We start from the raw sequence: 18,094 nt of genomic DNA, 5'->3' as shown, positions 1-18,094 counted from the left end.
GATTATAATATATAAAAAGAGAAGTAGAGGTATTCAATATCTAGTTTAATAGAAAGGCTATTAATTTATAAAAGATATATAAAAAGCCTTCTGTAATCTTGATAATATAAAAGAAATACTAGAAGAATATAATAAAAAAAAGAAATTATTAATATATAGCTTAAAAAAAAAAAGAAGAAAAGTTATAAGATAATAGAATTTCATTATATACCTATAAGCGAACTACTAGCAATACAAAGCTATTTATAATATTCCTTTTTTCATTTCTTTTTATTTTAACAAAAACAAGGATATAATCCTTTACTTACCAATATATTGTATACTACTATTAAGTATACCAACTCATTCTAATATTTTTGGAATACTTCAGGCTTCAATTTATAAATATCAGAATCAATATTATCTAAATCTTTATTAATATTTAGCTAATAAAATTATTACTATTCCTTTTATAAAGCTTTGTTTTTAGTAAAAGTATGCCTTTAATTAATATAAGGATATTATCGTAAAGGTATTATTATATTAATATATTAAAAAAGTCTTATAATAAGAATTAATTCTTCTATTCTATATATCAAAAAGATTTGGTATAAAAAAAAGAATCTCAAAGATAATATTATCTACATTACTATTATTTTGTTTATTTTTATTTGTTAAAAATATATCCATTTCATTTTTATTCATATTTTCCTTCTTTTCTATTTTTACAAAAGTTTTGCTAGACATTCAAACCTTCATCAATTAGTTATCGACAATCTATAGGTGTTTGTAAAATCGAATATTTTTAAGAGAACTTGTAATAGTATTAAACTCTTCGATATAAACAAAATGATTTATACAAAAAATCTTAGTTTTTAGCAAAATACTAATATCCTAATATCGAAAATTAAAGAAAAAACTAGTAGTAATCGATATTGCTTTTTGTTTCAAAATAATATAAAAAGCTTTACAAAAAAAAAGAATAGCTTGGGTAGCCTTGATTCCAATAACAAATCGATAGGCAGAAGTTATCGAATTTTCGATAATATGCTTTTTTGTTTAAAGAGTGATAATACTAATATTATCTTTAGAAATACAAGAAATATCAGAATGTTAAAGAATACTAATAATCTAATGAAAAAAAGGGTTATTTTCTTTATTACTATTAAAATCAGAAAGGGACTTATTAGAATATCTAAAATAATCCTTTTTAAATATAAAGGAACAAATATAAAAACGAAAACAAAACAACAATTAAGTATCAGTATAAAGGGGAATATAACCTTTCAAACCAGCTAGTATATTCACAACACCTGGAGTCTTACCTTCTAAAAAAACAAAAAGCGGGGTAAAAGTATTAATAGTACGGGGGTGAATGATCAAAGCTATAAAGTCGCTTTTATTATTCGAATTTACTATAATTATCAATCTTATAACGAAACCTAGAATAGTAATATCCAGTATAGACAAATTATTCTAGAATCCAAGAAATCAATTGAATACTATTATAGAAAGACAAAGGGTAATCAACAATAACTTAATAAAAATCTACAAGGTATTCTATAAAATTGCTTATTCAATTCAATTTCTTTATAACAAATAAAAATAATATTTCGAATAATTTTGACTTTTTAGTATTATTCTGCTTATTCTTCTTTTATAAAAAGGCCTTCACACTCCTAACATAATACTCATTTCAATATATTATTATAGTCTCGGCATTCTTTTTCTCTTGACTATCAATAAAAATAACCTACTAAAAAGCTTAGATTTGATATAACAAATTGATATCGAAAATATATTGAAAAGATATTAACTAATAAACCTTTTTCTAAATATAATAATAACTACATTTAGTATAAGGATCTTTATTATAATAACAGAAATCTTTGAGAGTAAAAAATACAATATATTTGGAGTAATAAAGATATATAGAAATAATCAAACCAGTAAAATCTATTATAAACTAAACTATAATTACTTGAGGGTTAATAGGTTAAGAAATAATTATAATAAAATAAGGATTAGTGAAAAAGTAATAAAAAATGATTTACTAAAAGGGAAAACGAATTCAGAAAATTGAAGGGAATTTATAAAGCCCTTAATAATCTGTCAACAAAAACAATAAATATATTAGAATGTTATTTATTGATTGTTTATAGCTTTATAGTATTTTTACTTCCTTTTAGTATACAATACGAACACAATCACTTAGCATCCCATTTTCTTATATTATACAAGCCGAATTCGAAAGATAAATATACACATCTTGAAATACAATATATAATATAAAAGGTTTTATCACAATCAATCCATATAAAAACTAACAAAGACACATAAATAACCCCTACAGAACTACTTCGGACCAACACTAACCTGCACACAATTATAAATTATAGAATTTTCATAATTTAAAAGGATTAATAAAAAGTTTTTATACTACATTACACCTAATTGATTTATTGTTATTATCTACTCTAACAATATTGATTTTATATATTGATTTTATATATTGATTTTATATATTGATTTTATATATTGATTTTATATATTGATTTTATATATTGATTTTATATATTGATTTTGTATGTTGATTTTGTATATTAATTTTGTATATTAATTTTGTATATTGATTTTGTATATTAATTTTGTATATTGATTTTGTATATTGATTTTGTATGTTGATTTTGTATGTTGATTTTGTATGTTGATTTTGTATGTTGATTTTGTATATTAATGTGAGGTTGAAATTGGAGGGGGTAGATCATGGGATAGGTAGAATATTCAAATGAAATACACGCATGCCGCGGGGATAGAGGGGTCAAGATTCACGGGGAGATATAGTGAATAGTATATACTATATAGTGGTACTAGCGGTACTAGCGGTATTTCGTTGGATATAAAAGAGAGTGAGTGGGTAGGGTTTGTAAGGATTATACTTTCTTGTCTTGTCGAGGCTGCTGCTCGTGAGGAGAGGAGGTAGATGTGCGGAGGGGGATTTGAGGGGTTGGTGGGAGAGCTGACGATTTTTAAGTTCTTGCCGGGGAGAGGTAGAGAGGGTTGGGAGGAGATTAGTTCAGGGTGGTCTTGCTTGTTATGGGGGAGGGGATTTGCTGTTATTGTCGCTGCTGCTGTTGTTGTTGTTGTCATCATCACCATTATCATCATTATCACTCTCTACTTCTTATGAACTTTTATCTCAGAAGCTTCTACACCCGCAGAATAGTTTCCCGCATAAACTCTCAAATTCACACCATCTCACAATCCGTTAAGATCGTAGTCACATACTCAGGGATATGAATCGGAAGCTCATTATCTGTGGACGTTGCTGAGTACACATTACACTTTGCGTTTGATTTGGAGGGGAAAATATAGTTTATATGCTTCACTGAATGCGAGATGCGGATAGGGATAGGCTTGAATATGGAGGGAAAATGGGTGGAGATGAGTAGAAAACGCCTACTTGGCATCTAAATAGAGAACTCAGACTTCCAGATGAGGAAATAGAGATGAGATGGTCTTTACATCAGAGAATGGATTTAGGAACGAAAATTTGTGGATTTCGGTAGGAATTTACGGGAATTGGAGAGTACTAAGGTAGTGGGAAAAGGAAAGTGGTAGGCGAAATTAGATATCTAGATAAATAACAATGGTAATGTTAAAAAGATGAAGTTGAATTAGAATATTAAGGAGTCAACGATGAGAAAAATTCGCTGGCAACAATAATAGCCAACCAGTTTGTCACACGAAGGGTATCCTATTGACGATGCTATTCCTAATACCAAGCACTTTTCCGCAAGCCAATTCTGATCATGTCCAGCGCTTCTGTATGCACCGTCATAATTGGTCGTTTTTCTAATCAGGTTCCCACCACTCATCCTCCAAGATCTGCTTTGCAGTCGGTCGATCGCGGGGATCCAACTTGAGAATCTTTTGCAGGAAAATATTATCAACCTTGGGAATCTCCTTCTGCGTGATCATGGGTAATGGCTTCATTTTCTCGGGTGGCACTGCTTTCATTGCTAAAACAATCGCGTTCTGAGTCCCCTCATCTGCAATCTCACCAAATGAAATTGGAAATGGGCCTAAGTACTGGTGATGCTTCATCAGTACCCCAAATTCATACTCATCATCATCGACTTCGGCACCCCCATTTCGAGGATTGAATGGATAATGGTCGCCGTAAATAAGCATCAATATCTAGAAGTTGTACGATTAGCACAAAGATTGGAAGTCTTCTAATGCCAGAAAGAAAAAGCAATGACTTACCGAACAACCGAAAGACCAAATATCAGATGATGTCCCCCACGGCATACCGAGGAGAACTTCTGGACTGCGCCATGAAGATGTCCCAACTATATGGCCCTCCTTTGCCCATTTTGAATTTACGGACACAGTGCCTCCAAGATCAGCAAGCTGAGCCTTAGAAAAGCGTTCATTGCCGTTCCCATGATTCACGAGAATATTATCCGGTTTCACATCTACACATATTTAGAATGCATGACTTCTATTGTAGGAAGGAACATAAATGCATACCGGTATGAACGTAGCCATCTTCGTGTAAAACTTGTAAAGCTTCCAACACTCTTCTGGCGACGAATTGGAGTTCAGGCTTTGTAAGTCTTTTCTTGTAAGTTTCACTCATGAGATCATTGTCTAAATGTTTGAGAACAATGGTTGGCGGATCTATAGGATCAACAATCTCATCGATCAGCGGTCCAAGAGATGGTGCTCTAGATTGGAACCGTTTGAGAACATCTGCTTCGTTTTGTAGTCGCCAGTGACCACGTATACTCTTAACAATGACATTTTGTTCTTTCGAATCTCTTCAAGAGATTCTGGTCAGCAGAAGTATCGAATTGGTGATTGTATAGAACATACTGTGCTAGAAAAACAAACTCATACAATTGTTTGCTGACCGTATAAGTATTAGTTTTTCCCTTCAATTTCTGGCCGATACTGAGTAGGGAAGACATCAGCCACTCAAGTTCACCGATTTGACGATGTTGATAGCTTCGGAGGTGTGAGCTGACGAGATAATGAAACACAGATTGGGCCGGATTCCACGTAAACCTTGGCAATCCCTTCACTCTTCTAAGAGGTTACAGAAGGATACGAAAAGAGATGTCGCACTTGCGGGCACTATATAAGAAGCTCTCGGCTAGTCGACTACATATGTTCCTCGACTAAAATAAGAGACAACGATACATAATCTCTTTTTTTAAGAACGAATAGAAATCCCCAGAAACATTTACAAATGCAATAATAACAATAACAACAAAACTATCAACCAAATTCAAAAAGTCATATTCGCAAATCGGTAACTAATAGAGGTGAATACGGCAACTGTGGGGAAAAACTTTTCCATAGTTTTCACCGAAAGATAATGTCTAAGGCTTTTACTCTTAGTACTGAGAACTTAGGATGCGTTCGGATCGATTTATTTCGACTTATTTCAATTATTAGACCTAAATTATTTAGTAAATAAGCTCAAATAATAGATTTACCAAACACTCGAGATTATGAAATAAGTTATTAAGAATTATTTAATAAATAATTTTTTTTACCGAATACTCAAAATTGTAAAATAAATCCTAATAATTTATTCAATAAATAATTTTGAAAATAATAAATAATTTCAAGATTCTTATATATTGATTATAATATAGCTATTTAGAGTATTATAAGAGATTGTTTTAATAAATTTTTATTTTCATTCATTTCTACTATTTTTTATTTACTTTTATTATTAATAAAGATTATTTAAATATATTTCAATATCACTCAAATATATCAGTCTGAATACCTTTATCATTTTAATATTATTAGATGTTTCATCAAATAAACAAAAAATCGATTCAAACATACTCTTAATTAGCAAGCTGTAATTTCTCAACAGAAATTAATCACGATAGATCAGCTACTCCTATCGAAAATTCACTACTCGCAACTCGTCACTCAATTCCCAATTCCCATTTCCCATTTCCAATCCCCATTTCCTCATAAACACTCTCAAGAATTATAAGATATATACCTATAAATATACCAAATCAATAACACATATACATATACACCCCTTTATCTTCAACATTCCCATAAAAACCAATACAGTAAACTATTTTCACTCTTCTCATAGCACTCTACTAGCAACCTTACAATAAAACCAACAACAATAAAACCAACAACAAGAATCCCAACAATCCTCCTGAAATTTCACCACCATCCCGCCATTCCCTCTTTCAATTTCACAAATCAATCTCGATTTCGATTTTCCTGTAAGTAGAAGTAAGGAGAAGTAATCAGTACAATCAGCACAACCAACAGCCCAATCTCTCAGAGTCTCTTAACGATTTTTCGTTCTAGTATTTTATCTTCTTCTCGAGGTTTTTTTCAAAAAAAAAAAAAAAAAAAAAAAAAAAAAACGAAAGATATGATAGAATATATATACATATCTATATAGATATCAACAATAACGAAAACGAAAATACCCCCCCCCCGGCTCCCGCTCCCACTCCCAAAAATCAAATTCCAGACTCCACTCCCCTTCACTCCACTCCACTCCCGATTTCCGTAAAAGAAAAGAAAACAAGTCTCTCATTCACTATTCACTTTACTCTACAAAGAGATTTCCAATTTGAAATTTTCAATCTACAATTTCCAATCTACAATCCCCACAAAGACAAGAAGATAAACAAACAGAAAGTGAGAAAGTGCAACGCGAGAAACAAAATCCCTTTCACCACCCAGAACATTCTACACTCCAGAATCAGTCGAGTGGTGTGGTGTACGTGGGAAATGGAAATGGAAATAATCCTGTGACTGCTCGCAAATCGACAGGTGAGGAGTGTTGGGTGCTCAAGGTATCGAGATTGGGGAGTACAGTGTAGTGAAGATCGGATTTTCTCTCGATTTTCAGTACGGTATGGAGATTCAGGAAACGGAGAAATGGAGAAATGGAGAATTTAAAAGATGGAAAGAATAGTAAAAACACGTATTTCCTACCTCCTGGGAAATCTAATACCAAACTAAAAGTCCATAAACCCAAATCCAAATCACAAACCACAAACCACAGATCAGAAGAGGAGTCAGAAAGAAAGGAAAAAAGAAACAAAGAAATCCCCGCCCTCCACTGCCCACTCCCTACCCACTCGCCAATACACCATCCCATCCCATCCCATCACCAACCAGTCCCCGCTCCAGCCCCATTATAAACCGCCACAAACCCCACCTCCATTCCACTTCCCACCCCCCCCTTCGTCAACGCATTCGGCATACCCGGATACAACCCACCCACCGCCACATTCAGAATAACAAAATAACTTTCCCCCACCAACTTCCCCCAACTCTGGTAATCTCCCACCATCCCCCCCGTCACCGTAAAATACGCATTCCCATCCAACTCCCACGTGATGCTCTGCGACTGCCAGTCGCCCACCCGCGAGATGCGGATGCCGTACGTGTGCCACTCGGAGCGATCGATCCACGCATTGGGCGATCCGATCGCGAGCGGATACGACGCCGTGCCGTAGTGGATCGTGCCCACGTTTGCAGATGCCCCGTTGACCTGCTCCATGATATCCCACTCGCCGCACTCGGGCCACATGTTGTCGCTTCGGAAGCTTTCGCCGAGAGTCCAGAAGGCGGGCCAGATGCCTTGTTGATGCGTGGGATCACTACTGCCCATCTTGATGCTGGCGGAAACGATCATTTCGGCGCCGTTGGCGCACCCCCAACTTTGTAAGGTGCTTATGCGCGCCGAAGTCCATTTTCCGGAGGAATAGAGAGGGGTGATGTAGAGGGTGGAGGAACCGGAGAGGTTAGCATTCTGTGGGGATGATGTGTAGTGTTGGATTTCATTGTTTTGGTTTGTGGCGGGGGTTTCGTATTCCCATTTTGAGGAGGAGGCGAGGGAACCTGCGGAGCCGGAAAAGGAGTCTGACCATGTTAGAGTGAAGCCTGGAATCTTGGGAGGAGCGCCAGCGTGAGTTAAAGGAAGGGTAATGGAGATGGAGAGAAGGGAGAGAGCGATGTGTGATAGGGAAGGGAATGTATGTTTCATGGTGAACTTTAGTATGATTTATCTCGTTCTCATCGATCCCGTGATATAGAATGTAAGGTTAGGACAGAAAGAAAGGAATAACAATGCAAAAATAAATGAACGAACGAACGAACGAACGAACGATAAGTGGTATTGTAATGAATGTGAAAAGTAAGTAGATCCGTTGACTTGACAGAAAATAAAAGGAAAACATGTATATGGACGACAACCTGCTTTATGAAAATTATCTCTCCCCCAATAATGTCTTCAAACATTCCTTCATAATCAACGGTCTACATGAAGGTTAATTTCCAACAGAACCTATATTTTTATCCCTCTTGGCCCAGCTATTAATTCTGTCCGTTTTCACCTAACTTATCTTCTCATCTCCAATCACACCAACTTCTCAGTCCAAAGTACCAAATCCACGACCCAAATGTGGCGTAGAGGACTGTATTGAGTACGCGGCCTCTTAAATATTCCCCTGATATCTCTAAAACATCGCTTATTTGATTGATTAAACCACTCATATTTTGTTTGATGGCCCCATAATTTGTTTGTTGGTCATTGGCAGGCTGTAATTAGAGACTTTTGATCCTCATGGATTTTTTGTCCGCGCTTCTAGTCTTGAGTGTAAAGCTTGGGGTTTCGTACGAAGATAATGTTGGCTGTGAAGATTTTGGTTTAAGCGCTCCGTGATAATCTATACGCATGAACACGCAGATAACGATATTGAACATCGAATTGTGCTAATGTATATTCGAGTAGTTCTAAATTGCCTCGAGGAATTTATTGCGCTCATGAGGGAAAAAATCGCTGGAATGAATCTGAAACGAATATATGAGAGAACTTTAATCAAGATAGAGTATTGAACAAAAGATGTAGAGAAGTGGGGGATAATTGAATGATGAAAGACATGCATTTTGCACAGGAATTGATCCCGATCACCTACATAAGTTTTAGATGCAAGAAGTACCAAATATGATTTTCTTGGGGCAACCCTATAACTATAGAACTACCAAGTCGTTCAAAGATAAACAGCATATAGTAAAAGCCAACCACGATTGACTTTTGTTCTTTTCATCTGCCTATTAATTCGAGTCTAGGAAGCGAAACATCTTGACTACCCACCTCCCCAAAAAGACACACTATGCGCCTAAATTCTCTGTGATTTTTCCCTGAAACACTGTTGCTACCATAATAGTACTGGTAGCTGATGGGGTTTGTATGGCGGATGGGTGACATGCATACGCGATGGAAATTGTCCAGCCCAGTGCATCTGCGAGTACTACGAGTACCAGCGTCGACAATCAAACGATTTTTGTCAAAGACGACGCTATCACTCTGGACTCTGAAAAGTATTCCTTTCCATACGAGCTGAGATGTATAAAAGCAGTAAATGACAGACTCAATTCAACTCGCCAAGTACGTATTGAGCAATGTTCTCGAGAATCCGTAAGCACTTACTCTGAAGACATAAATAAGTACAAGCTCTCTACCACGATAAACTTTCGGTAACGTCGAAACAATAAACTGGTAGTACAACTGAACTTAACTATTGAACTCTTACCGTAGTGGTATAGTATATTCAAAGCACTCAGTCAACTATGTATTGTAGTAAAATGCGACTCTCGAGAAGTGAACGACGAGAGTGTTGAGCACGAAAACACGATTCAATGCTAAGATATATTGCCAATTTGTGAAAAAGAGATCGGTCAGCGATGAATCGTACAACAAGTAAGCAAGAAGGATGCTCGGTATAGAATGTGTAACGTGAGTTTAAACATGCGAGAGACAACAACTCAGATTCGGTTGATCATGACAGAGGTGATGCTGGAAGTCAGTCAAGCATAGTAGCCAAGAGTGAGATCTACATCCGTGTATGGAACACCAAGACCCCATCGTTAGACTAGGGATGATTAATAAAATGCAAAACCATACATCGTTCAATCTACAGTAGCGTGCAGACCTCATCACAAATTCATGTTCTGACAAGAAGAAATTTCGTGAAACAAAGACTTTCTTTGGAGTTGTGGTTTGTGATACTCGCCCTGAACTTAATCATTCGTTTCGGCTGGGTGATGCTCGAGGCGATCCAGAAATCCAGTGGCATGTGATCTAATTGTCTGACTTGCTCTCAACTATTTGAAAATCTCGACTTGGCAGCTGTAATCTGTATGCTGACATTACTCGGTTTGATCAGTCGCCCTGTCTATGACACAGCGGTGAAAACTTGACCCCTTGAATATCCATTCCAGGCATGAAAACTTGAGATTTGGAAGTGTTGTTCATTGCAATGCTTTAGTGTTGTTATCCCATCCAATATTGAAAAGGTTATCCAGCATGATGTTCTTCCCCGCTTTATTGATTCTTGCGCTCGCCACTAGCCATCAAAGTCACAAGACCTCATCTTTCATTTCGACGTCTTTTCAAAACTAATGCATCCTCAACGGAAGTGCACATCCCAACCTCCTCTTACTTGGGTATGAATTGAAGTCTGTGCGATGACATGCATTGACAAAACCATCGGTGATTCCGAATCAGGTAACATTTACGTTGAAAATATTCAAGAATTCCTGTATGGAAATTATTACCATCTTTGACATCAAAGCTTTGGATAAAAAGTCGTGTAATCACATGAATGGTTCGATCTGGCATTCATCGTGTATTTGAAGCATTTTGTGGACTACCACATTGCTCCCGATTGGTTGTCCTATCTCTAATATCTTGTGATGATATCGCATTTCCGATAAGAAGTTCATGGGAGGGAAACTTTTCCCAACCAATCTTTCACGATTGACAGCCACGGTTTCGCGTCCAAAGATGGTATGAATTAGATGATATGCGTGGTGGTATTCGTTGACCATTTCAGGAATTTTTGTCCAGTTGATGGTGCTGATGGCGAGCTGAGAAAAATGAGCGATTCCTTTTCGCCATCGAATGTAACGTTTTACGCGCATAAATCTCGAGGAGAGTTTTGGAACTCTCAAAACGATTGCGCTCACGGAAGGTGCTCGGATTATATAGAATATTCCAAAATTGAGTGGTTCGAATTGTCGAATTGAATCTTCAACTGCTCGCGTGCTTTTTGGTCATTACCCCGCCTCCAATAAGTATCCTTCCACTAAAGAAGCTTAAAATACAATGCTCTTGTCCAATGAATCCTGAAGGAAATTGCGTGATATTTTCAACTAACTTGATTGGAAGTAGAAGCCGTCAAGTGGAAACATAAGTTCAGGGACGATGAAGGTACCAGCGATATGATTTGAGCAATTGTCAAAGCTATGGAGGTGAATCTTGAATTTGTCTTTGCATCCGCGAGGCTAGAATTTGTGAACATTGATCATGTTAATGGTCAATTGAGCCCACTTGGATTAACACACTACATGCAAGGCTGAAGAAATCCCTGACTAGGATTGAAAAAAGCAAATATCATGTCAAACAAAAGAGGAGGCCGGCTGGCACAGCCCGAGTACAGCTAGTCATGGGGAAAAAAGTACTGTACGCTGCTTTTATCAAATGCCTCTAGACACAAGATTCGAAGAACAAACGGCAGGAAGAAAATAGCCTACCACACCGCCACCTGATAGTCGTGCTAATAAGGTTGTTACTTTTTACAAAGCATTGCATTCGCTTCATCTGTTTTTTTGACACGCGGCTTATGTATATCAGGTGTCTGATTTGATGACCGACCTAGTACATCAAGTGTATATTTACCGCTACCCGGTGGAAGGAAAGCCGGCGACCGGCAATAGAAGGCATTATTTAGTTCCACTTGTGGGAAGCGGATAGAAGAGACGTGGAACAGACTGCACGATAAGAGTAACCCAGTACCATGGTGGAGCATTGGAGAGACACCAAGGTTGGGGTAATAACATGGAAGGTGGAGTACGGAGTGATGGACAACACGTATCAAATTGACCAGATATTTCATACGGATCGTGGCAGAAGGGAATCATACCTACCACAGCCAGAATTTCACGAAGGATTTCCCTCCACTTTTGGGAGAACACGAGGGAACATGAAGGTATCGTGTGTCGTGGGTATCTCGAGACGTTGAGAACTTTGAATGGCAGTAAGACGGGCTAGAACCCATAATTTATGGATGAATCCACTATCACATGGAAAATCAACAAAATTCCGTACAAAGTAGATGATTGATGATATATGACTTGGAGTGATGAATAAAACGAATACAAAGATCTTCAACGTGTTCTCAACGTGTGAGTCTCTCTTCCTTCGTTCGATGTGATTCGACCTGACGGACCCATGAATAGACTGTGTGAGCAAGACGAGTGTTGTCAGTCATGAACTTGTATGAGTGTTACAGGAGTGGAAGGAACATCAATACCTAGATGCTTCTATTACGTACTCGATGCTGTGCTTCAAACTTCCTGATACAAGGTCAATCGCACGCGCATACGCATGAGAGCAGGAGAGCAGGAGAGCAGGAGAGCATGAGAGCATGAGAGTAACCAAATTGAATTCTGTCAGATCGTCCATGATATTATTATTGATGATAAGGGGAAAAGGCCAAGGGAATTCGGTGCCAAACTAATAACAAGGGAACCCGTCACGCAGGGTCCGATCCATTAGTTCCATTGATCCAAATAGGCTTAGCGTCAATGTTATCACGCAAGATGGCTCCAAATCGCAACATTTTCCCCTCGAGACTCGAGAGTCCAAAGTCCAGTCCAGTCCAGCGTCCAAAGTCCAAAGTTTCCAAAATTCCCCCAAATTCCCAAAATACACCAAAAGTCTCAAGAAAGACTCCACCACTACCATCCAATCCACAGAAACCACTTACCCAATCGAGATGGAGGTATACGAAGTACGGAAACCATCCCATCCCATTCCATTCCATCCCACCACTCCTTCCCTTTCCTTTCCTATTCTTCCCTTCCCTTCCTAATCTACCTGGGTCCTGAGTATTTCCAATACTCTCACACTTTCACAGTCATCTGAATTATTCACCGCTAGGTACTAGGTAGGTATTTCCAACTGTCAATTCCATATATCTGTTCCTTTCCTTTCCTTTCATTCACCCTTCGCCCTCCTCCTTTCTTCCGACCTCTTCATTCACACGGGATATATATACATTCACCACTTCCCCTAGCTCAATCTACTTTGCCATTGATCTCTTGATCACATCATTTCCCCAGAGTATTGCACCTTACTTTTATTTACCCCTCCATACTGTCAATACAAAGTTCCCCATACTTTGTTGACTTCTATTGAAACCCAACTCACATCAGAATATATCAAATCTTCTCTTCATATTATAGAAGATTAAGTAGCATCATCACAATGGCTCCAGATTTGAATACCGTTCCTTCTTCCCCTAGGGTTGACAAAAAGGCTGCCTTTCCTTTCAACCAGGCCAACAGCATGCCTTCAGGTTCAAAGCCAAATATTCTATACATCATGGCAGATCAGTTGGCAGCACCCTTGCTCAAAATGCACAATCCAAAATCACAAATCCAAACACCACATCTTGACGGTCTTGCAAAAGATGCCGTCGTCTTCGATTCCGCATACTGCCCTTCGCCACTTTGCGCACCTTCTCGAATGTCCATGGTTACTGGTCAATTGCCTTGCAGAATTGGTTCATACGACAATGCCAGTTCGATCGATCCTTCTACTCCAACATACGCACATTATCTACGAGCAGCAGGATATGAAACTACATTGGCAGGAAAGATGCATTTCATTGGAGAACAATTACATGGTTACGAGAGTCGTTTGACAAGTGATATCTATCCCGGAGATTATGGTTGGGCAGTTAATTGGGAAGATCCAGACAAGCGATTGGAATGGTATCACAATGCTAGTTCTATTTTACAAGCTGGTATTTGTGTGCGAAGTAACCAACTGGATTATGATGAGGAGGTTATGTATAAGTCAACTCAATTCCTTTATGATCATGTTCGTAAAGGACCAAATACTAGACCTTTCTGTATGACGGTAAGTTTTGGATCACCTATTTTAAATTTCACTTTTACTAACGTCTCATTTCAGGTCTCCCTCACTCATCCTCACGATCCTTATAATATCCAAAAGAAGTTCTGGGATCTCTACGAAGGTGTTGATATTGATCTACCAGAGACCAAGATTCCACAAGAAGAACTAGATGCACACAGCAAGCGCTTGTTGAAAGTCTGCGACCTTTGGGGTAAGGAATTCACAGATGATCAAATCAAGAGAGCTAGACGTGCATACTATGGAGCAGTCAGTTATGTCGATGATTGCATTGGAAAATTACTTCAAGTCTTGAAGGATTGTCGACTTGATGACAACACAATCATTGTTTTCAGTGGTGATCATGGTGATATGCTTGGAGAACGTGGTCTTTGGTATAAGATGTCTTATTTTGAGTCATCTGTTCGAGTTCCTCTTCTCGTTCATTATCCAAAATATTTCAATGCTCATCACGTATCCGAGAATGTTTCTACATTGGATATTCTTCCAACGTTGGCAGATCTTGCTAATGTCGAATTATGGCCTGGCCTTCCTATGGATGGCTCATCCCTTCTTCCACATCTTCAATCACGTCCAGGGGGATCTGATACTGTTTTTGCGGAGTACTGTGGTGAAGGTACTATTTCACCAATGATGATGATTAGACGTGGACCATGGAAATACATCACATGTCCAGCAGATCCAGATCAACTTTATAATCTTGCCGATGATCCTAAGGAAGTAGTCAATCTTGCATCACTTCCTACCAAACATCCACTCATGACCGAAGAAACCACCAAATTTTTAAGAGATTTCCAAGCTGAAGCAGCAGCAAAATGGGATTTCGAAAAAATCACCAATGATGTTCTACTTTCTCAACGTCAAAGGCGACTTGTTTGGAGTGCTCTTAAAGTTGGTAAATTTACTAGCTGGGATCATAATCCAAATGATGATGGTCGTGAGAAATATATTAGATCACACATTCCACTCGATGATTTGGAATTGAGAGCTAGATACCCTCCGGTTGATAGTCAAGGAAGAGATTTGGCAGGTGTTGGTATGGGTGGTTCGGGGGCTGGCGGTATGGGAAGTGTAGTTTATGATCAAGCTGGTGCTCATGGTCAATAATCCTGAGCGTTTTACGATTGTGGTGCATATCATGGATTTATTTTGGAGCGGGAGTTTGAACTTTTGATGAAGATATTGCGATGCGAGCATACTTGCTATATACCAAACAATGTCGCATTTTCAATTTTTGCTTTTGGGTGGGTAGGGTATTACGAGGGTTTATGAACGGGTTGATATGGGTTTATGATGGAAGAATTCAATGAAGGTTAGATTTTCAACAAAGTTTAGAAGAGAATCCACTATGCGTAGAATAGTATGGGGATATATCTTCCGGGGATATGAGATGAGCGATGAGCTTTAAAGTAAATAAATGAATTGAAAATATTATGAAATAACTCAGAGTAGATGCGAAGACGTTTGGTATCTACCTGTCAAATAGGGTGAGTATGTGATTCTTGCGGTGTTGTGGTGGAGACTTTTTTGTTTGATCATAGTGGTTTGGATCTATGGGCGGTTGGGTGTGTTTGATGTTGATGTTGTTGTTGATGTTGTTGCTATTGTTATTACTATTAATGATTATTTTGACAAGTGTCGAGTTTCCTAATTGATGAGAGGTGTTTTCGTTATTTGTCTGTTTCTATGTACTCTTCTTATCAATTTTTATTACCTTGTAACTTGTAACTTGTAACTTGGGAATGATGGGAATGATGGGAATGATGGGGCTGGGTAGGGGAGATGGGACTGGGTAGGGGAGATATTGAGAGTGGTTTGGGGGGGTGTTGAGAGTGGTTCGGGTAGTCCGAGTTGTAGGAAAAGGACGGGACGGGATGGGATGGGATAGGATGAGATGGGTCAAGCGAGTATACTCGATTTCCATCATCATCATCATTATCATCTACTCCTCTTTTCATTCTGATAAGTGGTAAAGAAAGGTTCATGGTATCGGTATGCGAATGAGATTTGGAGGGATTTGTAGGGGTGAGGGGGGGGGAGATCTTTTGTTGGGGTTGGGGTTTTGAGGGAAGTTCTTGTTATGTGTTTAATATTGTCGAGATTCGAGAATGGGTTATTCGAAGTTCTTTTTTAAGTTCTTTTTTTTTTTGTTGAACGGGTAGGTCGAATGGGTAGATTATTTATTGCTTTGGGGATTCTTAGGGTTTTGTTGTATGGATTTTTGGGAGTGGTGGGATTGGGGATTGGGGATTGGGGATTGGGGATTGGGGAGTTGGGGAGTTAGCTATATGTTTGGATGGAGTAGATATCTGTGAGGAGGGCTGTGGATGTAGATGAGGTGGATGGTTTTAGTTTTTTTGGGGGGGGGGGATTATTTATATATCTGGGGCTGGGGTTGGGGGTGGGGGTGGATGGGGTGTAGAAAGAAAGCTTTTCAGGATACTGGTTTGGGATAGAGATAATGGAGTATATATCAAGAGTGAATATAAGATGTGTATTCACTTAGGTGTTAATAGTAGATGTGAGAATGGAAAGGTGTGTGTGGGTGGGGTGATATAAAACTATCATTCTTGTATTGGAAAAGGGGTATCAGGGGTATTATCTATATAGGATGTGTTGATGATGGTTACGTTTCTGGATCTTGTGCTCTGATGTTTTGATATTTTACTTGGGTGGTTTGTGGTGTTGGATTTTCTTGGGATAGTCCGGAATAGTTTGGGATGGAGACGTAATGGATGTTTGGATCTTAGGTGTGGGTTGTAGGATTATTGGTATTGTTGTTGTGTGTTGATAGTTATCGCTTTTGCGAGCATTCTGGTTGTTTGATTAGGTGATTATACTAATGCTGAACTATTTATTTCTCTTTGCTATAGGTAAGTTCATGAACTTGAGTTTTGAGTTCAAGTGGGACTGTGGGTTATAGATATTCCTACGATGGGGTAGCTGATTATTGTATCCATATCGCAAAGGAATTGATAGTTTGTATATACATTTCTCGAATCTTGAGTTTTCTGCAAAGAGCAGAGGATATTGTACCGATACGAGGCGATGTAGTCTGAATTGAGTATGTAGAATAGTGTTGGAACTTGGAGATAGCTTGCTAATTTGAGATTAATTGGTCTTATGGTATTACTGATAGTAGCCGGGTGATACCTACCTAGATCTGGATATAAACGCCTCATTCTGATTTCAAGATAGATGCAAAGGGTATCTCACAGAATACACAAGCTTTCGCATGTAAGTGCCATGTTGCAATTAGCCGTGAGGATGTGCGGAAGTTGGGAGCGGAGGGAGAGTTGATTTTATCGAAGTTTGTAGAGAATCGATACGTATGCAAGTAGAGATAGGATGGCTTTCATTGTCATTAATTTATACGCATAATAAATGTACTTCTTATTGTCGATGATTTCGTGATTCATTGCTAGAGTCCATTGCACCTCTTTCTCATACTATGTATCCTCGCACGAGTTCACAACTCAGTGTTTGTATCCCAAAGTTCGGGATTCGGGAGTCTATGTATATCATACCAAATACCATGTACTGGTCCAATTCATCAGATATGACAATGAGATTATGGTTGGAGCTTTAGGATTGAAAAGGGAGAATATGTATCTATACAATGACAGCGATTTCAGAAATTGGATATCAGAAGACGGGAACATGTCTCCGAGTTTCGGAGTATGGTATTCACTCCGGTATTGATTTTAGATGATAAATTGAGATTTGAGGATTTAACATGATAGGGTGTGTTGAGAAGATGGAGACTGAAGCGCTGGTATAAAATCTGGGTTTGGATGGATGGGAGTGAAACAGTTGTAGTAGGAAAATTACTTGGCGTACTTTTAGGGGTGGAATCACAGTTCTGCTTTTAGGTAATCTTGCAGATGAAAGGAATGGAAGAGTCTTTATTCTCTGGAAACTTGATATTATCTATAGAATTTCTTATATCTCCTTGGGTTTGGAAAATCTCGCTGTCTTAACTTCAGCTCTATCAACCAAGTTGTCATCGAATATGTTTACTTCTCATGTCTTTTTTGCTGTCAGCCATGTTCATTCTATTATCGTTAATTCATGTACTAATTGCAAATTCTTAGACTC

At 38.0% G+C, this 18,094-nt stretch overlaps 3 protein-coding genes across 3 annotated transcripts; 1 reads left to right on the top strand and 2 right to left on the bottom strand.

Annotated features, from left to right (window-relative positions):
* Positions 1-3,748: 3,748 nt before the first annotated feature.
* Positions 3,749-4,955, bottom strand: EAE98_008183 (uncharacterized protein; the record flags this gene model as incomplete). Its single annotated transcript, XM_038955806.1, has 4 exons — positions 3,749-4,179; positions 4,249-4,460; positions 4,516-4,805; positions 4,861-4,955. The coding sequence occupies 4 exons, from the start codon at positions 4,953-4,955 to the stop codon at positions 3,835-3,837; spliced, it is 942 nt and encodes a 313-aa protein (XP_038807672.1). The 3' UTR covers positions 3,749-3,834.
* Positions 4,956-7,156: 2,201 nt separating this feature from the next.
* Positions 7,157-8,038, bottom strand: EAE98_008182 (uncharacterized protein; the record flags this gene model as incomplete). The annotated part of the gene is made up of 1 exon (XM_038955805.1): positions 7,157-8,038. One exon carries the CDS (start codon positions 8,036-8,038, stop codon positions 7,157-7,159), a length of 882 nt encoding a protein of 293 aa, XP_038807671.1.
* Positions 8,039-13,324: 5,286 nt separating this feature from the next.
* On the top strand, positions 13,325-15,103 carry EAE98_008181 (uncharacterized protein; the record flags this gene model as incomplete). Its single annotated transcript, XM_038955804.1, has 2 exons — positions 13,325-13,981; positions 14,036-15,103. 2 exons carry the CDS (start codon positions 13,325-13,327, stop codon positions 15,101-15,103), a joined length of 1,725 nt encoding a protein of 574 aa, XP_038807670.1.
* Positions 15,104-18,094: the final 2,991 nt, after the last annotated feature.

Source organism: Botrytis deweyae, assembly GCF_014898535.1.
Source record: "Botrytis deweyae strain B1 chromosome Unknown BDEW_021, whole genome shotgun sequence".
In the NCBI taxonomy this organism is placed as follows: Eukaryota; Fungi; Ascomycota; class Leotiomycetes; order Helotiales; family Sclerotiniaceae; genus Botrytis; species Botrytis deweyae.
The sequence above is the reverse complement of the archived record's forward strand: the minus strand, read 5'-3'. Positions and strand labels throughout refer to the sequence as shown.